This window comes from Mustela nivalis, assembly GCF_964662115.1.
Source record: "Mustela nivalis genome assembly, chromosome: 8".
Taxonomy (NCBI): Eukaryota; Metazoa; Chordata; class Mammalia; order Carnivora; family Mustelidae; genus Mustela; species Mustela nivalis.
The window spans coordinates 19117351-19143818 of record NC_139027.1 but is presented as its reverse complement, the minus strand read 5'-3'; the positions used below and the strand labels follow the sequence as shown (position 1 = coordinate 19143818).

Sequence of the window (26468 nt, the reverse complement as noted above, 5' to 3'; positions counted from 1 at the left end):
TTCTGTTTCCAACTTCTTATGTTAGGTAACTTGGGCCATTTATTTTCTGACTTTTTTCCTCTTATGTAAGCACTTAGGAACTTCTTTCCTGTGATTTTCTATTTTTGCATTTCATGTGTTCTGATAGATGCCATTTTCGTGATCACTTCTCTGTGTTTTCTAACTTCTGTTAGGAATTATTTAGAAATACGCTTTTAAATTTACAAATGAATGACTTTTTTTTTTAAAGATTTATTTATTTATTTATTTATTTATTTGACAGAGAGAGATCACAAGTAGGCAGAGAGGCAGGCAGAGAGAGAGAGAGGAGGAAGCAGGCTCCCTGCCGAGCAGAGAGCCTGATGCGGGACTCGATCATAGGACCCTGAGATCATGACCTGAGCCGAAGGCAGCGGCTTTACCCACTGAGCCACCCAGGCACCCCACAAATGAATGACTTTTAATTAAAAAATATTTAGCTTAATTAGTATGTGGGTCAGAGAATGAAGGATGTTCTAGAATCTTTGAATTTAATATTTTTTGTTATATGTTTTTGTAAATATTCCATGTGTGCTTGAAAATAATGTGTATGATTTTTTCATTATTTAGATTTAACTTGTTATATGTTTTATTCAGACCGTTTTTATTCTTAATGATTTGAACCAGTTAATTACTAAAAGTCATTTAGTCATCTCTGCTTTGATCATGGACTTTAATTTTTTATCCTTTAGTTCTGTCAGTGATTTGACCTTTTGTTCTTAGATGCACATGTATTAAAATATTACGTCTACCTAGGATATTGAATATATTGAATATTATGAAGATATACTCTTTTTAAAAAATATTTTTTATTTCTTTTATAGGTATACTCTTTTTCTAGTGATGCTTTTTACTGTGAAGTTTATTTTGTTGTTATTAATATAGCTGTACTGGGGGCACCTGGGTGGGTCAGTCGTTAAGCATCTGCTTTCGGCTCAGGTCATGATCCCAGGGTTCTGGGATCAAGTCCCACATCAGGGTCCTTGCTCAGCAGGAAGCCTGCTTCTCCCTCTCTCACTCCCCGTGCTTGTATTTCTTCTCTCGGGCAGAGGGAGAGGGAGAGAAAGAATCCTAAGCAGAGTCCGAGCTGGGCATGGAGCCCAACATGGGACTTGATCCCATGACCCTGAGATCAGGACCTGAGCTGAAGTCAAGAGTCAGATGCTTAACTTACTGAGCCACCCAGGCTCCCCTGATCTTTATGTTTTATGTATCTCTCCTATAAGCAGTGTAAGCTAGATTATTTAACAACAACAACTATTGTCTTTGATTTTTCACTGAAGAATTTATCCTGTTTGTTTTTATGAGTATTGAGGGATTTCACATTTTCTTCCATCTTGTTTTGTGCTTCAACTGTGTCCTTTCTCTGTTGTTTTTTCTTCCTTTCTTATCTTCCTTAGATAAAATGAGTTTCCTTCCTTCCAGTCCATTTTTACCTCTTTTTGGTTGTGAGTTGTATATTCTTTTTCTGTTCTTTTCGTGGCTATCTGAGAAAGTCTAACATCAATTAAAATGAAATCCAGAGCTTATCAACATTTACAACTTATTCAAAGCAATACAGGAATATGAGACTTTTTTAGAGCACCTCTCTTATGAAATACATGCCATTTTAAAAAAAAGATTTTATTTATTTGACAGAGAAAGACACAGTGAGATAGGGAACACAAGCAGGGGGAGTGAGAGAGGGAGAAGCAGGCTTCCTGCTGAGCAAGGAGCTGATGTGGGGTTCAATCTCAGGACCCCAGAATCATGACCTGAACCAAAGGCAGATGCTTAATGTCTGAGCCACCTAGGTGCCCCAATACATGCTATTTTTAGTATTCTCTTTTTTAACATCATAAATTAGACTTAAGAATTCTTTCGTATGATCAGTTTTTCTTTTGTCTAACCTATTCGATTATCACTTTCTTTATTTGCTTTAAAAATTTAAATCTAAGTTGAGGTGGAGCCAGTCATGTGTTCCTGTTTCCCTTTGTGGGATTTTTTTCCCCTTTTCTTTCTAGTTCACCCACTGAAAGAGTCACCATTCTGTGGTCTGTACCTTCTTCTCTGTTGGGACTTCTGGCTTCATCTCTGGTCCCCAGGATTTCTAATCAGACAGCCAAGGAAAAAAAACAAGGAAGTCATTTATGTTTATTTTTGTTACTTATTCAGACTCCTATTTTCTTGAAACATTTTGGTTCTTAAAAGTTGTTGTAAAGGAGCACCTGGGTGGCTCAGTCGTTAAGCATCTGCCTTAGGCTTGGTTCATGATCCTGGGGTCCTGGGATCGAACCCCACGTCAGGCTTCCTGCTCAGTGGGAAGCCTGCTTCTCCCTCTCCCACTCCCCCTGCTTGTGTTCCCTCTCTCGCGTGTGCTCTCTCTCTCTCTCTCTGTCAAATAAATAAATAAAATCTTAAAAAAAAAAAAAGTGGTTGTTAAGGTTTTAGACAATTCAGAAAAGTTACTCTCTTTACATTTACTAGGTTTGTTACCTCTTCTCTTTCTCCTTCTCTTCTCTTCATCTCCTTGATTCCATGGGGGGATCAAGTTAAATGGCTTTTTAACAAAATATACTTACTGCCTTACACCTTCTGTAGGTGCGCCAAGCTCCTCCACTGAATCCTGTGCTCCCTAGCCTGCAGTCTGGAATCCTGTGCTATGTCTGAAGAAGGCATCAACATGTTTGTACAGGGAAAGGAGTTGGTTTCACCACTACCTTTATCATCTCCTTGTATTAGCTTTTCAAAATTGTATAGTTTGTGTAATATTTTGACTTTGCTTAGTATGTTTTTTGGGGAAAGCAGATAAGTCTTTTTTTTTTTTTTTAAGGATTTTTATTTATTTATTTGACAGGCAGAGATTTATTTATTTGACAGGCAAGTAGGCAGAGAGGCAGGCAGAGAGAGAGAGAGAGGAGGAAGCAGGCTTCCTGCTGAGCAGAGAGCCTGATGCGGGGCTCAATCCCCGGACCCTGAGATCATGTCCTGAGCCGAAGCAGAGGCTTTAACCCACGGAGCCACCCAGGTGCCCCAGAGATCAGTCTTTTATATCAGCAACACAACTTTCTAATGTTCAGTTATCTATTCATTCAATAAATATTTCAGGTGCTAGTTTTATTATGTCCTAGTTTGGGGCATATAATAGTGCACAACACAACAATGAAATGGTCTCTACCTTCATGAAACTTATTTTCCTGAAAATGGAAATAAGGAATGATAGGGCAGTAAGAGCCATGACTGGGGAAGCCCGGGGGGTCCAGGAAGGGAACTGAAAGGAAGCGATGTGCAGGCTGAGTCAGTTCAGGGTTGTGATGGAGAAAGGGCTGGAGCCGTGAGTAGCACTTACAAGACTCAGATGAGAGAGCTCGGCATGTTTGGGTAATTATATGTAGCTTGTACTGATTGCAGGTAGGTGTGAGGTAAAATTTGAGAGTTGCACGGGCCAGACCTTGAAGCTGAGTTGGGTAGTTACGTGTTTCCCAAACCTAGCTTGATTATAGGACTTTCTGGAATGAAGGTTCCAGATTCCTCTCCAGGAGACTCTGATAAAAGCTTCTGATACAGCAGATACAATAAAACCCTTGCATTTGACTCTTTGCTTTCCTCGGGATTTGGTTATACCATAGAAGTTTTTATCCTATTCTCATAAATGAGGAGAACCATGATATAGAAATAAGGGTCAATCCTTTCTTATCCTTTCCCTGTACCTCTTGGGTACTCAGTATTTTTAGATTGTCTCCTGTCTGTCCAGGAGCTTCACTGGGCTCTCCCCCTGTCACTAGAGTTCTGCCTGTGTGTTTAGTTAGGACCCTCTGTACCATTTCTTGATAAGCTTGAAATATAGTGTCTGACACTAGTATTAAAGTGACATTTCAGTGTATTTCTTACAATGAAATGTTCTCAAAATGAATGATAATGGAGTGGGGAGTCATCTTTTCTAGTTCATAAAACCCAAAAGGATAACATAATCAGTTTCTTCACTGGGGGCTTTCTGTTCTATTTTTTATGTGCCAAACTAACATATTTTTTGATCAGGAAATCGACATGACACTTACATAAGGGAAGTTTTTTAAAAAAGTGAGGCTATTCTTAGAGCAGTATAGGAGGATTTTCCTTATAGAAACCAGGAAAGATGACTGCTTCAGAAGAAGGTAAATGTATGAGAAAAATGACAAAGGGAAACAGAGTGATACTTGAATCTTGACTAGCACCTGGAACTTCAGAGTGGAGATTTCCCGCAAACTAGGCTGGAGCTTGTGGGGTTTCCCATTTTCCTCAGCTAGTTCGCTTTAGACTTGTGTGGTATTTGCCCTATTTCATTTTGCAGTACCCAAGTCTGACTTAGCTGTACTGGAGGAAGAATCTGAATAGTGAGTTCTGTGCCACGTGCACAGACGTTTTCCTGTCCTTACCGCTCCACTAGCGAACATGGCCCAATAAATGTCGTGTGGTCTCATCCATCAGATTAGTGCTCTGTTTGGTTAGTCGGGGATGGGACTTTCCCAGCTGCTCATCACCGATTTCCTAGTATTTCCCAAAGAAGAGGTACAGAAGGAAAGATTCACTGTGGTGTTGTGTTCTCCCTCAGGGTTTTTGTCTGGCTGGTAGACGGGATAATGTAGGCAGACCTGCTGGCCTGGAGTGGTGACGTAGAAAGTGTGCCTAACGCTTCCTGATCCCGTTAAGTCTTCTCAGAAGAAGGCCTAGTTGATGTGTGACGTGGGACCCGTGCCCCACAGCCCCTGTGGAATGGTCACTTCCTAGCGCTGAGAAACGCGGGGGTCAATCCCACTGAACATCTGCTGTTTGTACTTTTTTCAGGTGCTCAGAATTTTGATGTCATACGACTATCAACTTATAGAACAGCTTGCAAGTTACGATTTGTACAAAAACGATGCAACCGTAAGTCATTTCAGCTAATTTCTATGATAGCTGGATAGTGCACTCGGTAATATAAAATAAAAGGTTTTAGTATCTTTTAGTCATATTGTAATGTTGGTTGAATACAATAATCAGCTTCTGCAAGAAAAAACAATATTTTGATAGAGGCGTAGTAAGTTATTTTTCTTGATTAAAATAAATACAGCACGAATCAGCCTTTTCTATAATCACTATGAGAATTACTACTTACAAAATAAATAAAATATATGTGTGTGTAAAATCTTTTTTCTCTTAATTTCCATGAAGATAAACTAACTTATGACAAAATAATTATACTTTTCTCGTGTGTGTGTGTATTGATGAAGAACTATTTTGTGTAATGGAAAGAACATTAGCTTTAGAATTGGAAAAACCTGAGTTTTAGTCCTGGTTTTTGGCATTTACTACAAACATGTCTCTGTATATCTAAATACTTTCATCCTACTTTAACTGTTATTCAAAAACCTTAGCATAAAATTCTCTCTGGAGGGTTTATCATGCTGTCCTAGACTGAGGTCTCTGGTTTCCTAAAGCATTGTTTTTCAAATTATGGGTTGTGACTGATTAATGGTTCATGAAATCATTTTGAAGAGCTGTAGCCAGATTTTAAAACATGTAATAGAGAAAAGCAGAGAAAGAAAAAAAAAAAGCAGAACACAAATTATGTGGTAAGTCTAAAAGTACTTTGTGAAAAAGTATTTTTTTTCTATATCTAGAAGAATGTGTGTGCGTGTGTGTGTCTGTGTGTGCGTGTGTGTTGATTTAAATATATTTCTGTGGGTTGCGGTAAAAAAGTTTGAAAACCACTGTCAGAACAACTACAATTTTAATAATTCTTCCTGTAATTATTTTTGGGAAATAGTAGTCTATGTGTGGAGTGTTGAGAGCCTGAAACCAGTCTACTGGCATTAGTAATGTGCAGTAAAAGATGCATTATTCTGGAAGTTTTATTTTGTTACATATGATTCTTTAATCAGATGGAAATTTTTTGTGTGCGGGTGTACAGTTTAAGCAGGAGCAAAATTTCAGTATTGTCCACATGCATGTTCTCTCGTCTCTACACTGTTTATTGAAAAAAAAAATTCTTTTTCTTCACTGCCCCAAAATCTTTCTCATACAAATTAGGAAAAATATAAAAGAATGTTCATAGCAGTTTCTGTATATGAGAGGACCTGCTTTTGGACTCTTGTCTTCCACTGGTCTGTTTGTCTATCCTACCAATAGCCACTGTTATAGCTTTATAATAAGTCTTTTTTTTTTTTTTAAAGGTTTATTCATTTATGGGGCGCCTGGGTGGTTCAGTCGTGAAGCAGCTGCCTTCAGCTCAGGTCATGATCCCAGAGTCCTGGGATCAAGCCCCACATTGGGCCCCCTGCTCAGCAGGAAGCCTGCTTCTCCCTCTCCTCCCCATTTGTGCTCTCTCTCGCTATCTCTGTCACTATCTGTGTCTCTCTCTCTCAAATAAATAAATAAAAATAAAATCTTAAAAAAAAGATGTATTCATTTATTTGAGAGAGAGTGAGATTGTGGGGGTCTTGGAGCAGAGAGAGAGGGAGAGAGAGAATCTTAAGCAGACTTTGTGCTAAGCAGGGAACACAACTCAGGGCTCAATTCCTTTTTTTTTTTTTTTTTAAAGATTTTATTGATTTATTTGACAGGGGGACACAGCAAGAGAGGGAACAGAAGCAGGGGGAATGGGAGAGGGATCCCAAAAGCCGGGGATCATGACCCAAGCCAAAGGCAAACACTTAAGGACTGAGCCACCCAGGTGCCCCTCAGGGCTCAATTCCAACCCTGAGATCATGGCTTGAGCCAGTATCAAGAGTCAGATGCTTAACCGACTGAGCCACCCAGGCACCCTGCTTTATAAGTCTTCATATCAGATAGAGCAAGTCTTCCTACTTTGTTCTGTTTTTCTTTTTTAAATTGGCCTTTTACATTTATTTTTATATACATTTTAAAATCTGAATCTCAATTTCTACTAAAAACAAAATGAAACAACTGCTGGGATTTTTTTCCATCTTTCTTTTTTTAAGTACAATTTACATATAGTAAAATTTATCCTTTTGGGGCACCTGGGTGGCTCAGTGGGTTAAGCCTCTGCCTTCGGCTCAGGTCGTGATCTCAGGGTCCTGGGATCGAGTCCTGCATCGGGCTCTCTGCTCAGCAGGGAGCCTGCTTCCTCCTCTCTCTCTCTCTGCCTGCGTCTCTGCCTACTTGTGATCTCTCTCTGTCAAATAAATCAATAAAAAATCTTAAAAAAAAAAAATTTATCCTTTTAATGGAGAGCCCTGTGGCATTTTATTGGGACTGCACTGAATCTATAGGTTAAGTGGGGGAGAACCAACGTATTTCCAATTTGAGATTACCTTCTATGAACATGGTATATCTCTCTATTTAGGTCTTTAATTTCTGCCAATTATATTTATAGATTTTTTTTTTTTTTTTTGGTAGAGATGTTGCACTTCCTCCATTGGATTTATTACTAAATCTTTGATGATTTATGCTACTATTACAAATAGTATTTTAGAATTTCACTTTCTGTTAGTAATGGAAATGCAGTGACTTTTATATCTTGACTTGCATCTAAAATCATTCTAGACTCAAATATCAATTTTAGTTTATAAATATCAATTTATCTGGAGAATCTGATTTTCTATGTGGAGAATTTTGTCATTTCTGAATAATGACAGTTAAGTTTCTTCATTTCTGAACTCACATGGTTAATATTGGTTAGGACCCAGAGTACAATAGAAATGATGATAGTGGGCATTGTTTTTTTTTTTTTTTTTAACCTTAAAAAAAAAAAAGATGTATTTATTTATTTTAGAGGGAGAGAGCATGATTGTGTGAGCATGCAGAGGGGCAGAGGGAGGGGCAGGGAGAGAATCTGAAGCAGACTCCTGAGCTGCTGAGCACAGAGCCTGACATGGTGCTCGATCTCACGGCCCTGAGATCAAGACCTGAACTGAAATCAAGAATCAGCTGCTTAACTGACTGAGCCACCCAGGTGCCCCATTTCTTTCTTTCTTTTCTTTTTTAAGTTGAAGTATACACAGTGTTATATTTGTTTCACATATACAGCATAGTGATTCTACCACAGGTGCAGCTACCATCTGTCCCTGTACAGTGTAGTACAGTACCATTGACTGTGTTCCCTGTGCTTTCTTTTGTATTCCCATGACTTATTTATTCCCTAATGAGAAGCCTATATCTCTCATTCCCCTTCTTCCATTTTGTCCATCTCCCTCTCTCCCTCCCTCTGGCAACCATCAGTTTGCTCTCAGTATTTATGCACCTGTTTCTGATTTTTATTTGTTCTTTCGTTTTATATGTAAGTGAACATACAAGTGGAATCATATGATGTTTGTCTTTCTCTGACTTACTCCACTTAGCGTAATACCCTCTACATCCATCCATGTTGTTGCAAATGGTAAAATCTCATTATTTTTTATGGCTGAATACTATTCCATCCTATATATGTACCACATCCTCTTTACTCATTTGTCTATTGATGGACACTTAGATTCTACGTATTTTGGCTAATGTAAATGAACAATGCAGTAAGTAGACAGGTGCATACATCTTTTTGAGTTAATATCTTCATTTTCTTTAGGCAAATACCCACCACTAGTGGAATTACTGGTTCGCATGGTAGTTTCACTTTTAATTTTTTAAGGAATCTCCATACTGTTTTCCATAGTTATTGTACCAATTTACCTTTGATAGTGGGTATTTCTTATCTCGTTCACAGTATCAGGAAAGACTTTCAACATTCTACTATTAAGTCAAATGTTTGCCACAGTTTTCTATAAATACCCTTAATCAGATTAAGGACATTGCCTAGTACTGTGTGTTTCTTCATTTCTGAATGTAAGGTTTATTTGAAAAGTGGTCTTTTTGATGATTTGTAATTTAATCTCATTTTAATCAGAGAGCACGGTTGATATGACTAGAATCCTTTGACATTTGCCAAAATTAGCTTTATGACTCAGAGTAAGTTCAATTTTCGCACACACTGTTTGTGTTCTTGAAAGTAGAGCGTATTCTCTAATCACCGGGGGCAGGATTTCATGCAGTGCCTATTATACCTTCTTCGCCGATTGTAATGTTGAATGGTCTGCATCTGCACTCTGTACCTTTGCTCTGTCGCTTACTAAGAGAAATGTGTTAATAGCTCCCACTAAGCTTGTGAATTTATCTCTGTGATGTTCTGTTATGTTTGACAATATAGCTTTTGTAAGGGAGGCAAGACCTTACCTCTACCCTCTTAGAGTTTCTGGTTATGCCTGAGAGTGAAATTGTTACAAGACAGATTAGCAGAAGAGCACACAGATTTTACATGTGCCTGGGAGCCCCCATAGCAAAGTGAAGACCCGAAGGAGGGATGAGGCCTAAGTGCTAATATACTAGGGAAGAGGGAGCAGCAATTGTGGGAAAGTAACTAAAATATATGGGGAGTCTCAAGGAAGATAGGGTTATTTTAATAAAATCTGTACAGATTTCTCTTGGTCTCGATTCACTGTCTCTGGGAATAAGAATGTTCCTTTCCCCTTGGAATAGGGAAGGCATCTTTCACTTGGGAGTTTATTTCCTGCTTTCAGGAAGAAAAAAGAAGTTCGGCATGAACTTCTTGACACATGCTGTTTTTCAGGTGTCAGAATAGCTCAAAATAATCCTTAGGCCAAAGTGGCATATTTTTGGATCTTATTCTGCCACCCTTCACTGCTCTGTCAGATGAAAATAAACAAAAAGGTCTTAACACCTTTCTGATGAATTAGAACTTTTAAATTGTTGATAGTTCATTTTCTTTGTTTTAGTCCACCTGGTTGATATCTGGAACATGATTGAAGCCTTCCGAGACAATGGCCTTAATACACTGGACCATACCACTGAGATCAGTGTGTCCCGCCTCGAAACCGTCATCTCCTCTGTCTACTACCAGCTGAACAAGCGCCTTCCTTCCACTCACCAGATCAGCGTGGAGCAGTCCATCAGCCTCCTCCTCAACTTTATGATTGCTGCATATGACAGGCCAGTGCTTGGCATGCTTCCTGCATTTTAACAATGTTTGTCCCTTAGTCCTGCTTCTTCCAGATTGCCTTGCTGAGGGTTGTCAACTTAGAATCACAGTGACAAGGAAAATTATTCCATATAAGTTCCTTCTAAGGACTGGTTAAATGCCAGAGTGACTCACTGTCCTAGGGCATGTCACATAGTAAGCTTTATAAAATTATGGAGAATCACAACACTGAGACATGTTGTTTGGTCAAATTATAGGTCCCTTAGTGTAGCTGTTCTCTAGCCAGAGAAGTATAGCTAAGCTGTGAATTTGATTATGAGGCTTTCTGTTGGAACTTAAAACTGACCTTTCTTTTCTCTGTAATAGTAAATGCCCCTTGACTCTAGTCTTATTTTCTTCTTGTTATGTTTAGGATACTATTTTAATTTTTTTCAGTGCAGAACATTGTGTTTACACCTTACAACCCCAGATGAAAACTATTTGAATGTACTCCAAATTAAAACAGAAATGATTTGCTGTATTTGTATTCATGGAGAATGAAGTTGGTGTTATAAGAAACAAAAAGAAATCATAAGTGATGGAGCTACAAAATAATGTTTATATTCCAGGAAGCAAGAGTTTAGATTTTTGATTTCTGCTATATTGTTGATCATCCAGTTTGGATGGGTGAATTCTTTCTGCTTCATTTTTTCTCTCTATAGACTATTTTGATTTTATACATTTGTAAAATGTTATTCATTACACTTTATAATATTGAAGACTCTGTGAATTAATTGTAAAAGTCTGCAGGTGTCAAAGCCAAATGACAGTGTAGGCACTCACAAAATTCACATTTTTATTTTTATTATTTATTTATTTATTTAAAGATTTTATTTATTTATCTGACAGAGACACAGCGAGAGAGGGAACACAAGTAAGGGGAATATGAGAGGGAGAAGCAGGCTTCCCACTGAGAAGGGAGCCTGATGCAGGGTTTGATCCCAGCACCCTGAGATCATGACCTGAACCAAAGGTAGATGCTTAAGCAACTGAGCCAACCAGGCACCCCAGGAAATTTGAAATTCTAAAAAAGTCCACATGAGACATAAGTTCCAGAACTTGAATGTCAGTTTTTTAGTAATTTTTTTTTTTAAAGATTTTATTTATTTATTTGACAGAGAGAGATCACAGTAGGAGAGAGGAAGGGAAGAGATCACAGAGAGAGAGGAAGGGAAGCAGGCCCCCTGCTGAGCAGAGCCCGATGTGGGACTCGATCCCAGGACCCTGAGATCATGACCTGAGCCGAAGGCAGCGGCTTAACCCACTGAGCCACCCAGGCGCCCCAAGTTTTTTAGTAATTTAGACTAGTGAATCCCTAAGGTTAATTTTATACTGTTCAAGGAATGAGTCTTTTGATCCAAAGACCTTAGTAAAAATGGTTATTCTGTGGTGAATAAGCAGCACCTTATCACGACGCTAATTCACTGAGTAAATCACTTCAGGGTTGTACAACACAGATCAATCCAATAAACAATTTTTTTTACTAAATCAGAGATAAAAGTCATCTTACTGTTAAAAAAATCTTACTGTTTAAAAAAAAGTCATCTTACTATTTAAAAGAGATTATAAACTTTGATTCCATGCTCATGTCAAGTAAGTTAAATACTATGGCTAAGGAAGGAAGGAGAAGGAAGAGCAAAGAGGAGTCGAAGGTGCAGAGGAGTCCTGGGACGTGGTCACAGACACCTGGACACATCCAGATAGAGACAAAGGAAAAGAATAAGCAAACAGTAAGTTCTATGAAGACAAGTCAGTAGAGCAGCACACCATAGAAAACTAGGGGGAAAACAAAACAAACAAAACAAAACTGAAAAAAGATGAGTGAGCTAAGAAGAGGAAGGACAGTAGTATGTCAGTGGTGAATTTGGTAATTCTCATGTCATATTGTATTGAAAACTTTGGCCACGGGCATCAGAATCAATCCTCACATCATTGCTAACCTTGAACTCATATATATGGTAATATCTTATTTGTTCTTCAGTAATTTGAAATTGGCTTTCATGTACTGGTAAAATGAAAGGATCTGGTTATTGGAATTTTATTTTTGAAAATTATAGCATTTTGTTTTGAAACATTTCAAATATTAGTCTATTCATTGGCCTCTATTAGGCTCGAGAGTCCCTTTGATATGTAGAGTATCTAGTTATTAATTTTAATTAGTCTTCTTGGGATTTTGTATTTCATAATTCTTGAGTTAAAGTTTGAATGCAGCAATTATTTAATTATTCTTAAGTCCCCTAACCTCTAAATTCACAGTCAAATTTTTAGCTAGGTTGTTTCCTGGTTATTGTGGATTATAAGACTATAAAACTATAGTGAGAAACAAATAGGATCTAGACTTTCTCCCTCAAGTATGTATTTCATTAGGAATTAACTTATTTTAATGCCAAGGATTTAAAATATTTTACATTTGACAACTAAAAACACAGAGAACAATACTATAAGCCTCTCTGTGGAGGACTTCAGTAAAAGCTACGAAGAATAGTCAAAACATCGGGTAGCCTCATTTCCTTCCTGCTGGGCTCCCAAAATGACAGGATCGGTAGTCATGTGGTCTGGTCCGAAGGTGTGACAGGCGATGCTATAATCAACTGTTTCTTCTTCTTCTTCTTCTTTTTTTAAATATTTTATTTATTTGACAGACGGAGAACACAAGTGGGCAGGGAGGCAGGCAGAAAGAGAGGAGGAAGCAGACTTCCTGCAGAGCAGAGACCCCAATGTGGGGCTCCGTCCCAGGAGCCTGGGAACATGACCTGAGCTGAAGGCAGAGGCTTTAACCCACTGAGCCACCCAGGTGCCCCTGTTTCTTCTTTTTTTAAGAAGAAGGGTATTGGGGGCGCCTGGGTGGCTCAGTGGGTTAAAGCCTCTGCCTTTGGCTCAGGTCATGATCTCAGGGTCCTGGGATCGAGAGGGCATCAGGCTCTCTGCTCAGCGGGGAGCCTGCTTCCTCCTCTCTTTCTGCCTGCCTCCCTGCCAACTTGTGATCTCTGTCAAATAAATAAATAAAATCTTAAAAAAAAGAAAAAAAGAAGGATATTGAAATTCCCAGAATGAGGAACAGGAAATCTCCTTACCCTTCTCCCCTGGAGCCAATTTCATTGTTCAGGGCTCGTGATTCACAGACTCCCCGTTCCACCCCCGACGTCTGCGTGGGGTCGGTGTCTCTCTTGCCGATGGTAGGGAACCTGCTCTCGTGGGCGGCTGCTGCGGCCACAGGAAGAGGGGCTCCCCTCGCCGAGGGGCCCGGAGGCGGGCCAGTGCTCAGTCTTGCCGGCGTCAGAGCTCTGGCTTCCGTGGTTTTGGCCCCCTCTTCTATCTGCTTAATGCTTTTGCTACTTGGGAAACGTCCGCTTCCCCTTTCCGGAGAGAGCCGGCTTCTCTCAACACCAGACGGAGGCGTCCGAGTCTCCTTCCAGAAATGCGCGTTTGGACCATGCGTGTGTCGGCATTACGCTTTTGAGCTCAAACGGATCAGGGTTTGTGTCTCTGGAGCAGAGGGTGATTGAATTCTCCCCCTCATGGCTCGTTGCCTCCCGGTGGGGGTGGTCGGACTGGCTGTGAGGGAGACGGTCGGGTGTCCCCCTGGGAACTCTTTGCAGTGCGTCACCAACCTGTGGCTCCCTTTCCTGTCAAATGGGCCCCGCTCTCTGTCCAGCTCCCAAGATCTGAAACCTGTAAGACTCAGTTAGACCCTGCCTTCTTCCTCCTCCTTCCTCCTCACGTCCATGCCAGTTACCAAGGTCTGTCACTTCTATGTCTTGAATCTCGATTCCTGGTGCATCTCTCCGGCCCCACAACTACTGCCCAGCCCAACCTCTTCCTCCTGAGCTGCTGGCGGGGCCTCTAACCCATCTTTCGGCTTATGCTTTCTTCCCCCGTCTGTCCTTAGAAATAATAAACATCGTGAGCTGCACTATCTAACCTGGGAACTTGAACATGAGCAGTAACTTACTCTGTCTCTCTTGTTCCATCCCACTGACCGACACGTAACCAAGGTGAACCGACTTCAGATTTTGTGTTAGCATGTTCTTGCTTCTTTTTTTTTTTTTTTTTTAAAGATTTTATTTATTTATTTGACAGAGAGAAATCACAAGTAGGCAGAGAGGCAGGCAGAGAGAGAGAGAGGAGGAAGCAGGCTCCCTGCTGAGCAGAGAGCCCGATGCGGGACTCGATCCCAGGACCCTGAGATCATGACCTGAGCCGAAGGCAGCGGCTCAACCACTGAGCCACCCAGGCGCCCAGCATGTTCTTGCTTCTTAAAGAACAGTTTTTTCCACATAGACATTAGCACAGTATTGTTTAATCGTAATTATTTTTGCTAATTGTAAAAAGAAAGTCATGCTGTCTGTATTATGACCTGACTTTCTTTATGCGATAATAGCTTTTCCAGATTTGTTCATGATGCCTGCAGCTCTAGTTCAGTTATTTTCACATTTGCATAACACTCTGTTGTGTTACTCTACATTCTGTGTTCTCTGGGTTCTCGTTCTGAGAAACAACACTGTCTGGCATGTTCTCATGTGTGTGTCCTGGTACATGCGTACAGGTGTTTGAAATTGCTCTCTTGGTCCTAACCAAGGAATGGAGTTGCTCATTGGTGGGGGAGGTGCATGAGATTCAGCTTTAGAGGACAGGGTCAAATTATTTGAACAAACTGTACCCATGCCTGAGAGATCCTCTTGATCCACATTGTTTCTGCCTTACAGTTGTCAGACTTTTCGGTTTTTGCTAAGTGACATCTCACTATTGTTTGATTTGCATTTTCTTGCTTCTCCAGCATGTCTTTGTGTGTACCTTGGTCAAATATATTACTTCTGTGAAGTGCCTGTGTGGTCTTTTGTTCACTTTGGTGTGTTGTTTCTTCTTCCTGTCGTGGTTATAGGGGTTCCTTAGAGCCTCCGGGTAGCAGCCCTTTCTTGCTTATCTGTGCTGTACATATCTTCTCTTTGTAGCTCGACTTTTTACTTTTCTTAGGATATCTCTTTCATAAAATGTTTACTTTTTTAAGTTATTTTTTGATTTTTATTTTTTTGGGGGAAGGTGGGGTCAGGCAGGGCTAGAGACAGAGAATCGTAAGTAGCCTGCACACTCAGTGTAGAGCCCAATGTGGGGCTTGATCTCATGACCGTGAGATTATGACCTGACATGAATTCAAGAGTCAGGCACTTAACTGACTGTGACACCCAGGTATCTCTCTTAAAATGTTTTCTCATGAGAAACTTCAAATATATACAAACATAGAAAGACTATTATAATAAAAACTCAAGGCATCTATCACTCAGCTTCGGTAATTACAGTACATCATTGATCTTATTTCATCTGTGTCCCCAGGCTCTTCCCCTCCCCCCACCCCCTTTCCTTGGCTTCTTTTGAAACAAACTCAAGTGTCATTATTTCATGTGCAAATATTCTAATGCACACATTCTGTGCACATAGTGTGCACATATTCTGTTTTATAATACTATTCCCCCCCACCCCAGGTTTTTGCTCTAAGAAATAATAGTGCTTGGTATGTAGTAAAATTAGACTTTAAATGGAACAAACCTATAAAAAATCTTACATCTAATGAAACTAGGTTTGGATAAAATCTTCAAAATATATCATTGTTGAATATGTCAGTGGAAGGCACAAGGTTATTGTTTATCATCTAAAATAACACTTAGTATAAAATGCTGTTGCTACTTGGAACAATCTAAAGACTTCTTTGGTGTAAAGAGTTTTATGTGTATAATTTAGGATGGGTCAATATGGAAAAATTTGCTGTGTAGTTTGGAAATACAGCTAAGAACTATTTTTGAATCTTGCTTTAGCAACTTAATTTGGGTATATTTAAAATTTCCATAAGTTTCTCTTAATACTAGATGCTAAAAACAAAACTGTATACAAAAAGCAAAACTAAACAATTTCATTTTTTTTTTTAAGATTTTATTTATTTGACAGACAGAGATCACAAGTAGGCAGAGAGGCAGGCAGAGAGAGGAGGAAGCAGGCTCCCTGCTGAGCAGAGACCCCCCCCCCCCCCAATGCGGGGCTTGATCCCAGGACCCTGGGACCACGACCCGAGCTGAAAGCAGAGGCTTCAACGCACTGAACCACCCAGGCGCCCCAACAATTTCATTTTAAATAAGTAATTGTACTCCTTAAATTCTGAATATACCCAGCTAGCATATTGTGGAATGGACGTTGCTAAAGAAAAAATATTAGGTAACAGTCTTCCTCATTAGTGATTTTTAAACAAAACTATAATATCCTGGGAGGCACAAATACTTCCTGTATTTATGTACAGTGTTTGCTCTTATCTCTGCTCGTGGTCAAGTACAGTAGGAGAGAGTCGGGCTGAGAGGGAAGAGATGGACGCCCACAGCAGCAGCACATCTCGCTCTTACGAGGATGGAAGTGCAGCATTTTTAGGAAATTTCCAGGGGCTGATGGGGAATGAGGTGTACGGGTTTGGATGTTTTAAAAAGGTGAAGTCCTGGGGCCCCTGGGTAGCTCAGTGGGTTAAAGCCTCTACCTTCGGCTCAGGTCATGATCCCGGGGTCCTGAGATCGAGCCCCGCATTGGGCTCTCTGCTCGGCGGGGAGCCTGCTTCCTCCTCTCTCTCTGCCTGTCTCTCTGCCTGCTTGTGATTTCTGTCTGTCAAATAAATAAATAAAATCTTAAAAAAATAAATAAAGGTGAAGTCCTAAGGGGAAAACTAGTGTAAAATGGAGAGAAACAGCCACCGGGGTGGAGGAGGAGGAGGGCAGGAGGAGGGCAGGCCCCTGCCTACTCGCATCCCCTACGCTGCTGTGTGGCTGTCCTGTGGTGTCTTGTGATGTCACCACTGTAGTCCCAGGACTGGGTGGCAGGATTATTCAGGGACCAAAACTGAGTGAACTTGAAATTCACTTATTACTCTTCCCATCACTGATTCTTTATTTTGTAGTTTTTCTTTCAAGAGAAGTCATGCATTCATGCTAATTTTCAAAGAATCTTCTTGATTTCAGGATTGCAGACCTGCAAGAGGGCTTCACCATTAGTTACTATTTCAGAGAAAAAAATTCTTTTTGCTTATTATTTTGGCCTTATCTTACCGTTTCCTTTTAACACTTTATTTTTTTTTTTTTAAGAAAAGGCAAGAAAGGGCACACTTTTTCTGAGTGTGACTTTTTCCTTGCCTTTGTTTCTCTCTGAAAGTGAGGAGAGAGGTAGTAACAGAGACTTCTCTAGTCCATTCAGTACCTCCAAAATAATCTGATTAAGACACTATTTTCATCATGTAACTTCCCACCTCAAGAACCTTGCAAAGCTCCCTGTGGTTTTTGAATGAGATTCCTACTCCTCACTTCTAATGGCATCAGTCCTTAATTCCCTGCTCATACCAAGCTGTAAATAAGCTACTTGAGGCACTTTTCCCAATTTTTCCAACATGACATACACACACAGCCAACCCCCATCCCGCTCCAGTTTTTACCTACTGTGTAGCCTTAAAATCACCAACCCCATTTTCATTCCTTAGATGACATACAGCATTCATCTGTATCATTATTTTGACCTTAAATTATAAAATGCTCTGAACTGCTTCATAAGTATAGAAATAAGATCGAAAGCCCTTAGAGCGGAGATTCTACCTTATGTTTCTTTGATTCCTCAATAAACACAACGCTAAATTCTTAATAAGTATTTGTAAGGTCGAAATGAAAATTAGCAGGCACTCTGATTGTGATAAAATTGAATAATATTCTAAGTTGATTTTACTTGATTAAGCTGTTTGACATTTGCCAAATAGATGCTTGATTTGCAGTTGATTATTGCATAATCCATTCACTGTGAAGCGTTGTAAATTAAGATTAATTGGAAAAATATGAGTTTCTGAGCATCAAAGAGAAATGCTCTTATTACTTTTAACTACATGTGATAATTGGACTGGTAACAGTGTTTCTAAAGTAGAAGTCCCTTTTTGTGCGGGGAAGTACTAATTTATGGTTGGCAGCATCCACAGTTGTTTGTTAAAGATGTAGAAACAACTTGTTTTCTTAAGTAAAAAATGCTTCCCTAGTCTTGTTTTCAAAAGCATTAATTTAAATAGCAAGTTCTTATTCGATTGTGCAAAGCTGTAAACACCGTCCAGATCAGGTTAACTCAAATATTTAAAAAAATAGGCAGAATTTGAGACTTCAGGAAACTGAAATGAGCAAAGTCCCGTCCAGAGGGCACAGGTGAGGACTGTAGAGGTTCTGAAGGTACTTGCATGTTAAAACACAGCAGTGTTTATTCAGGGTGACTCACTGTCTGCTTAGCTTGGCACAGAGCTAATCATGGTGTTTTCTCAGTATTGGATAAGAAGAACTCTTCTTAGAAGTCATGTGCATGGTTTATTGTCAGACTGTAAAATGATAGGTCTATAGAAGTGAATCATGCAGGGAGGTCTGAGAAAGAGAAGCATGATGTTTCTTTTTGAGGGAGGGTGCTCCCTGGAGAGACCGCTTGGGTGGGGTTAAAATAACAAGTTTCCTCTCTCCCATCATCCTCCACAAATACTACCTGTTTGTCCTTTCATTTTAGTATCTTTATGTAAGGGTTAATATTCACTGTTGTGTTACTTATTAAATATTGACCTACTAATCAACTCTGCAGCTATCATAGGCCAGATTTTAAGTTGAGCCACATTTTTTTTTTTTTGGTGATAAAACCTGGTTAAATATCTTTTCTGCATTCTGTTTGCAGAGAACTGATTCTGGGATGAACTTGGACTTTACATTGAAAGGACTGAAAACACAGATGTTGGTGAGGTTATACATGCCACGGCCAGGGGCAGTTAACTCTTCAGTTGTAAATGTAACTTGACTAGTATATACAGATTAAATTCAGATGTCTGGTGGGAAGGATTGAGAATGAGTTTTTCCAAGAAGAATCAATTAGATAAAGGATGTAATCACAGGGTATTAGGCTGCTAAGTGGCTGTAGTCCTTCTCTACCGCCTCTAATTGCAGAGCAAGAATGCAGGAGTGCTAATGCAACAGTAGGAAAACACAGTAAAAGGGACACTTTCCCTTTGCTTTGTCTGGGGGCAGCTATGGGAAGTTTTATTCAGGCTTAAAGTCGAGAGAGAAGCCTCAGTGCCAAGAAAAGCATTCAGAGCAAAGGGAAAAATGCTGACGTGTGGCCTACAAAGCAAACAGTTGAGAGGAAGGAGCGAAAACTTTTTCTATTTGAAGAGAAAAATATAAATAATGTGATTTCAGGAAGAATTCTGAGAAGACCCCTCACTAATTTTATTAGGTGATTAGATTTTATATAAGTATCTTTAATAAGTACTTAGAATTTCTTTAACTATACCATTTATTAATTTGCTTATATCAGTATTTTCTTTTGAAAGGTGAATAAACTGGGCACCAGGGTGGCTCAGTGGGTTAAAGCCTCTGCCTTTAGCTCAGGTCCTGATCCCAAGGTCCTGGGATCGAGCCCCACATCAGGCTCCCTGCTCAGCGAGGAGCCTGCTTCCTCCTCTCTCTCTGCCTATCTCTCTGCCTGCTTGTGATCTGTCAAATAAATAAAATCTTAAAAAAAAAAAAAAAAAGAAAAAAAAAAGAAAGGTGAATAAATCTTTTGATGGTTGAAACTCTGAACCTAAAGTTGTAAATGATGGCAAGCATTTGTAAGTGGGGAAGGTGAGTTTATCATTCACACCTGAACCCACTGCCTCATTTTGGGGGTGCACAGTTATGTACTTCTAGACAGATTCTTTTTTTTTTTTTTTCTTTTTAAAAGATTTTATTTCTTTACAGAGACAGATCACAAGCCTAGACAGATTCTTGAGCACAAGAGCTCAATAAACATCATTCCCAGATCTTTCTGTCTTTGGGTCTTCATGATCCTTAATCTTAATGCCTCTCCTTTCTCCTTACTTAAAACACCCTAATATGCCTGTATATTCTCTTTATCCTGTTGAGTTACCCACTGACATGTGCATGTATAGCCCCTCACCCTCCATAAAATATACACCGCTAAGCACACGTATGTTTGCACACCCCAAAAATACATGCAGGCAGAGAGAAGATTCATAGCGCAATGGGTGGGAGGTCACGTGTGGAGATTGCTGTGTGGCTCTTGTGAATGGAAAAATGGCTGGAAAGTAGATCTGAGAGATGATGAATTGAGGAACCACACATTACTGATAAGAATTAGTTGAGGGGTGATGTACTCTTCCATTAATACACCTGTGGACTGCTTGATCTGAGACCAGCCATAAAGACCATTTCTTAAGATTTTATTTATTTATGACAGAGAGAGAGTGAGGGAACGCAAGTATGGGGGAGTTGGAGGGGGAGAAACAGCTTCCCAGCTGAGCAGGGAGCCCAATATGGGGCTTGATTCCCATCGATCAAGCATCGTGGGCTTCAAGCATCAAGGCATCGTGACCTTAGCCAAGGGCAGACACTTAACTACTGAGCCATCCAGAAGGCCCGAGAGTATTAATAATACTAATGAGTGGAAAAGGATACCAGTGCTGATTCAGATCAATTGAGAAGGATAACAATATCCAAATGAATATTTGCATTTGAGCTGAGTTAAAGAATATTTGAGGAAGGGATGAGAAGTGTTGTAAATATTAATGTTTCTAAAGCATTTTGAAGATTAGGAAAAAAGTGTTATTATAATAATTTTCAGAAGTAAAGGTGTCATAGTACCCAGTACGCCCTAGCATGTGGCATGTATCAATGGGGACTGTGGGTTAACTCTTCAGTAAGAGTTGAGTTTGCCCTGACTCTTGCCAGAATGCTGGGCTCCGCCACACTCTCCTGTTTGCAGGAATGGCATCAGGTGCTTCTTCGCAGCAGGAATAGGTACCATTTTTGTCTTTGAAGGAAAAGCAGGAGATTTGGACTTAGAAGGGGTTATACAATCACAACATGATTTATTCTTTCATCTCTTATTATGTCCTTCGATTTATACCTGCAAAATAAAAGCTAAAGTCTTAGTACTGCCTTCAAAGTTGTGTGTTGGTAGTTCTCAGCTCTGGGTGCAAAGCAAAATAACATGAGAAACTTTCTAAAAATACCAAGCCCAGGGTGGGATCTAGGCATCTGGATTTTTGTGTCCGCATTTCTGAGGGGTACCTACTTGTTTTCTTTTGTCGTAATGGATTATTGTGTTTTTGGTATCAAAATAATGCGGGTCTCATAAAAGATTTGGAAACTGTTTCTACTCTCTCTCTCTTTTTTTAATCTCTCAAAGAGTTAGCATAGAAGTGCAATTATTTCTTCTTTAAGTGTTTAGAATTCACTAGCATAGCTTTCTGCACGAGGAGCTTTCTGTTTTGGAAAGCTTAAAAATACCGAGTTAGTTTCTGTGATGGATATGGGCCTATAGAGGTTACCTGTTTGTTCTTGCATGAGCTGTAATGGTGGGTGTTTTTCAAGGAGTGTTTTGTGTCTGTCCAGTTCATTTAAGTTGTAAATTTATGGACTCTGTAACATTTCCTCATTTCTGTCATGTTTGTTGAATGCATGGTTGATAACCTTTCTTTCTCCTGATATTGGTAATTTGTGTCTTTTTCTTAGTCAGTCTGACTAGAGATTTATCAGTATTATTCATTTATTCAAAGAACCAACTTTTGGTTTCATTAATTTTTCTGTTGTTTTTCTGTTTTTAATTTCACTGATTTCTGCTCTTAAGCATATTTTATTTTTTCTTCTGCTTGTTTGGGTTTAATTTGCTATTCTTTTTCTAATGTTCTTAAGATTATTGATTTGAGAACCATCTTTTCTAGCATAAACCTATTTAATACTTAAAAAGTGAGAAGTGCCAACACTGCCCTGCTTTCCTTTGGCTGCCTTCTTTCCATCTTGGACACAACCAGTGTTATTTTTTTCAACATCCTTTTCACAGAATGCTAGATAGCGTTAAGAGCAATCATTTTGTTCCATGCTTTGCCTTTTTTTTTTTTAACTTAGTAATCTATCTTGCATTTAAATCTTTATCTTTCACTATTATTTTTCATTCTTTTTATGACAGCATAAATAGCCAATCTTCTTTCAATGGGCATTTGAGGATAGGGCCTGGATCTTGGTATTTTTAATATTTTTTGTTCTTTTTATGCATTTTATTTTTTATTTTTTTAATTAAATTTTTAAATTTTTTAATAAACATATAATGTATTTTTATCCCCAGGGGTACAGGTCTGTGAATTGCAGGTTTACACACTTCACAGCACTCACCGTAGCACATACCCTCCCCAATGTCCATAACCCCACCACCCTCTCCCGACACCCCCCGCCCCCCCCCCCGCCCCCAGCAACCCTCAGTTTGTTTTGTGACATTAAGAGTCACTTATGGTTTGTCTCCCTCCTGATCCCATCTTGTTTCATTTAATCTTTTTTCTACCCCTCAAACCCCCCATGTTGCATCTCCACTTCCTCATGTCAGGGAGATCATATGATAGTTGTCTTTCTCCGATTGACTTATTTCGCTAAGCATAGTACCCTCTAGTTCCATCCACATCGTCGCAAAAGGCAAGAGTTCATTTCTTTTGATGGCTGTTTTTATGCATTTTATTATGAAAAATTTTATGCATGCCATTTATGTATCTTAAATGTCTTTTAACCTGTGGGGTTCCCTTCATTTTCCACCTTAAACCATTAGCTGTGTCCAGTAAATGGTAACCTTCACTTTCCAGGATTCATTTTTTAAACAGCTTTTTTTTTTTTTTAAGATTTTATTTATTTATTTGACAGAGAGAGATCACAAGTAGGCAGAGAGATAGGCAGAGAGAGAGAGAGAGGCGGGGAAGCTGGCTTCCCGCTGAGCAGAGAGCCTGATGCAGGGCTTGATCCCAGGACTCTGGGATCATTACCTGAGCCGAAGGCAGAGGCTTTAACCCACTGAGCCACCCAGTCTCCCCCTTTTTTTAAACAGTTTCTATTGGGAATTAGGAAATGTCTACAGAAGGAGGCCTAAAATGAAGCATAGTATGGCATGTCACCTTGGAGCTCATGCCGCATGTACGCACTCCGGTGGGGGGTGGGGGCAGGGTACTGTCAGACCTGGGAGCCCCTGGTGTGTTCCTTTCTTTCACCCCTTTCCTTTCTCCCAGAGGTCATTGGTAGCCTGAATTTTATGGAAACCTCTTCTAAGACTGTTTTTTACTTTCTTCTGCATATTCTCACATCATGAAATCAGTGTCTACAAAAAAATATTTGGGCAAGTTTATCTTAAAAAATGTCCTTCGCTCTGCATCAAGATTTCATCTACTGTTGGTGTACTTTGTCTTCATCTTGCTCTGCTGGTCATCAGGCTTGCCTCCTCACACTCTGGGCTTCAGGAATGTTCTCTCTGTTGCTTCATCTTTCTGGGCCGCGTTACTTCAGGATAGAAACCGCATCCATCAGGGTTCTTAGCTGTAGGCAATAGAAGCCACCTCTGGCTAATCTGTTAAAAGGATCTATGTGACCCGCAGTCTCCTTGAGAAGGTTGGGAAAGTGGGCTTGATGACCACACTGCCAAGCAAAATATATGTCACGATTGTGTCACAAAACGGGTCTCACGGAGACACGTCTGCTGCCTCTCCAGGGCACAGACACTGTTGCCTGTGCTCCGAATGCCATGGCCACTGGGCTGCGGCGCTGCCGGGAGAATCCATCTCTGCTGCCTCAGGAAGCTGGATGGAAGCCCTCCTGGTGTGGCCAGGTGGTACAGCCTCTAAAAGCTAATCATTTTCTGTGTGGTCTCAAGGGGGTGCATCTTGTTGGTGGAGCTTGTGGCATGTGCTCATGTCTTAGTGTTGAAGAAAATGGGAAGGCAGACAGGCAAGGTTTTCTTTTCTTCCTTTTTCACACTGTGGTGGTGGGATGTGTATCGGTCTCAGAAGATAGGGCATGCCTAAATACAGACTTGGCATTTAGATGGTTGGTGACCAAAGAGAAATGTCCACCATTAAAGTTCTGTATCAGTCTTAGAAATCCATTTCCTTTTCTAGTTGGTGTTCTTTGTAGCTACTCATGTTGCTTATACAGCACCATGGGTATTTGACTTGGGTGTAGTCCTTCTGTTGACAGGTGCCCTATAAGATGTGCAGCAGTATCTGTATTTCTAAAGAACTGTATATTTTTAAAACCCCATCCTGGGGTGCCTGGCTGGCTCAGTCAATAGAGCATGCAACTCTTGATCTCTGGGTTGTGAGTCTGAGCCCCGTGTTGTGTGAGGAGAGATCACTTACAATAAGATCTTTAAAAGGTAAAATAAAAACCCCATCCTAATTTTTGCTCATTGTAGGGATTCCTGTTTTATCTTATGAATAACCTTAGTGAGGTATAATAGGTGAAAATCAGACTGTAACAAACATTAGTATTTCCTGGAGATCTTTGCACTATGACCCTTCAGGATCATGAACCGTTCGCCTTCCAGGTGTGCTCTTACTGTATAAAAGTTTTGGAAAATGGAAGAAACTCTATTGGGAACATTGGTAAAGATAGATAGGATGACACTTGCTTTTCAAAACTAAGACGGTACAATTCTCATTATTGTGAAGCTATGTTACTGTGAAATTTTGTTTGCACATGCTTCATGAAGGGAACACAAAAGCCCGTTGTTCGTTTGCATGTGATGACTTTAAAACCTGGCTAGTGAAGTTTTCACCTGCTGTGAAACCAGGGCGTGCTGAACAGACAGAGGATGTTTATTACAGTGGACGTGTTAGGTCAGGGGGCCTTGCTGACTTTGCCTTGGTTCTGCAGGTGATGTGCAGTCTTGTTCTGGATAATTCATATATGTTCCACATTTCATCTTTCCAGCCACTGAAAAAGAATTAATCTAACCGTCCTTTCTCCTCCATTTTCTCACAGTGGTGGCCTGGGAGGATCCGAGTCAGATATATCAAGCTTCTTAGGATAAACACATGGTGTCACATAAACCTGTCACAGTAAAAACAAAGATGAATGTAATATAAAATCTTTATAGCCATGTGCACCCTGTGGCTTTAGTACATAACAATAAACTGTTGTTATCATGGTGGGAGGACACATTTCTGAATTATTCAAACAAGGTGATGCCTCAGTTTTGAACACTTAAAACAACTCAGCTGTGGATTTCATGGGCGAAATTTACTTCTGGTTCATCCATCTGGCCTTTGTGTACAGAGCCAGGAGAAATTTCTTTGTAGAATGTTTGTAAAGCTCCTTTCCAAATAATTCAGGTAGTTTTAACACTATTTACCTAACATACATGAGAGCTTATTTCTACAAAGGAAAAAAACCCCAAGGTCTCTAAAAATCCAAGGTAATATTGTAGCATATTAGGGCAAGAGTCTGCTTACTAATTGCTTGATATTTAGTGATACCTTTGATTGCTTTTGTGGTTCCAGATAGCAATTGTCTCTAATATAATTTATTTTGCAGTGAGGGCCGAGGCAAGTTGACCGTATTTTCAGTTAAAGCTATGTTAGCAACCATGTGTGGTGGAAAAATGCTGGACAAATTGAGATGTAAGTACTTTCCTATTATTTGAAAAATTGTATCTTCAAATCAGGATCTTTGAACAGTTTTAAGTTAATGTTTTCAGAATTTTGGATGATGCCATATTGAACTTTTCTGTTTGTGCTACATCGTTTGCTTTGTAGCAGCTGGCTCAGAGGATGTACATTATGCCACCTACTGTTGAGATGGAAAAATTGGTTGAAGTAATTTGTTAAGTTTAGTTTTTTTCTTGGGTGGGGGGATAAAGCAATGAAACTGAAGAGATTCAGAACAGTAATGTTGACCTTAAAAAAGTCTTTTCTTTTTCTGTCTTTTTTGTTTTTTCCTTTTAATTAACATATAATGTATTATTTGCTTCAGGGTTAGAGGTCTGTGAATCACCAGGCCTACACATTTCACAGCACTCACCGTAGCACATACCCTCCCCAATGTCCATAACCCCACCCCCCTATCTCTCCCTCCCACCCCCCAGCAACCCTCAGTTTGTTTCGTGAGATTAAGAGTCTCTTATCTCTTATCTCTCTCCCTTGTTTCACTTTAAAAAGTCTTTTTTTTTTTTTTTTAAGATTTTGTTTATTTATTTGACACAGAGAGAGAGAGAGGAAGAGAAATCACAAGTAGGCAGAGAGGCGGGGGTGTGGGGGTGTGTGGGGGGGAAGCAGGCTCCCTGCTGAGCAGAGAGCCTGATTCAGGGCTCCATCCTGGGACCCTGAGACCATGACCATGACCTGAGAGAAGGCAGAGGCTTAACCCAGTGAGCCACCCAGGCGCCCCTAAACAGGCGCCCCTAAAAAGTCTTTTAAAAATGCTTTCCATATGATCAAAATTTTGCTTGCAGGTGATTATGTTGAGTGCTTTTTGTTAGAAAATAAATACGGTTATTTTTATCAGGTTTGGTCAAGATTAGCCCTTTTTAAAATAAATTTATTCTTCATCAGGTGGTATTTACTATGATTAAACCTTTCCTTAGTAGCTTAGAGTTAAGCTCAGTTATTTAGAAATTTAGAGCCTGTTTTTTTGCTTCTTTTTTT

General features: G+C 39.8%; 1 protein-coding gene across 12 annotated transcripts in view; it reads left to right on the top strand.

Annotated features, from left to right (window-relative positions):
* The window catches only part of DTNB (dystrobrevin beta), a 236288-nt gene that overhangs the window by 33933 nt on the left and 175887 nt on the right, over positions 1–26468 (top strand). For all 12 annotated transcript variants that reach the window (XM_082745106.1, XM_082745101.1, XM_082745109.1 and 9 more), the window contains 3 exons: positions 4822–4902; positions 9741–9954; positions 25360–25445. In XM_082745106.1, the coding sequence (XP_082601232.1) occupies positions 4822–4902; positions 9741–9954; positions 25360–25445 (381 nt within the window). The remainder of the gene's footprint in view (positions 1–4821; positions 4903–9740; positions 9955–25359; positions 25446–26468) is intronic.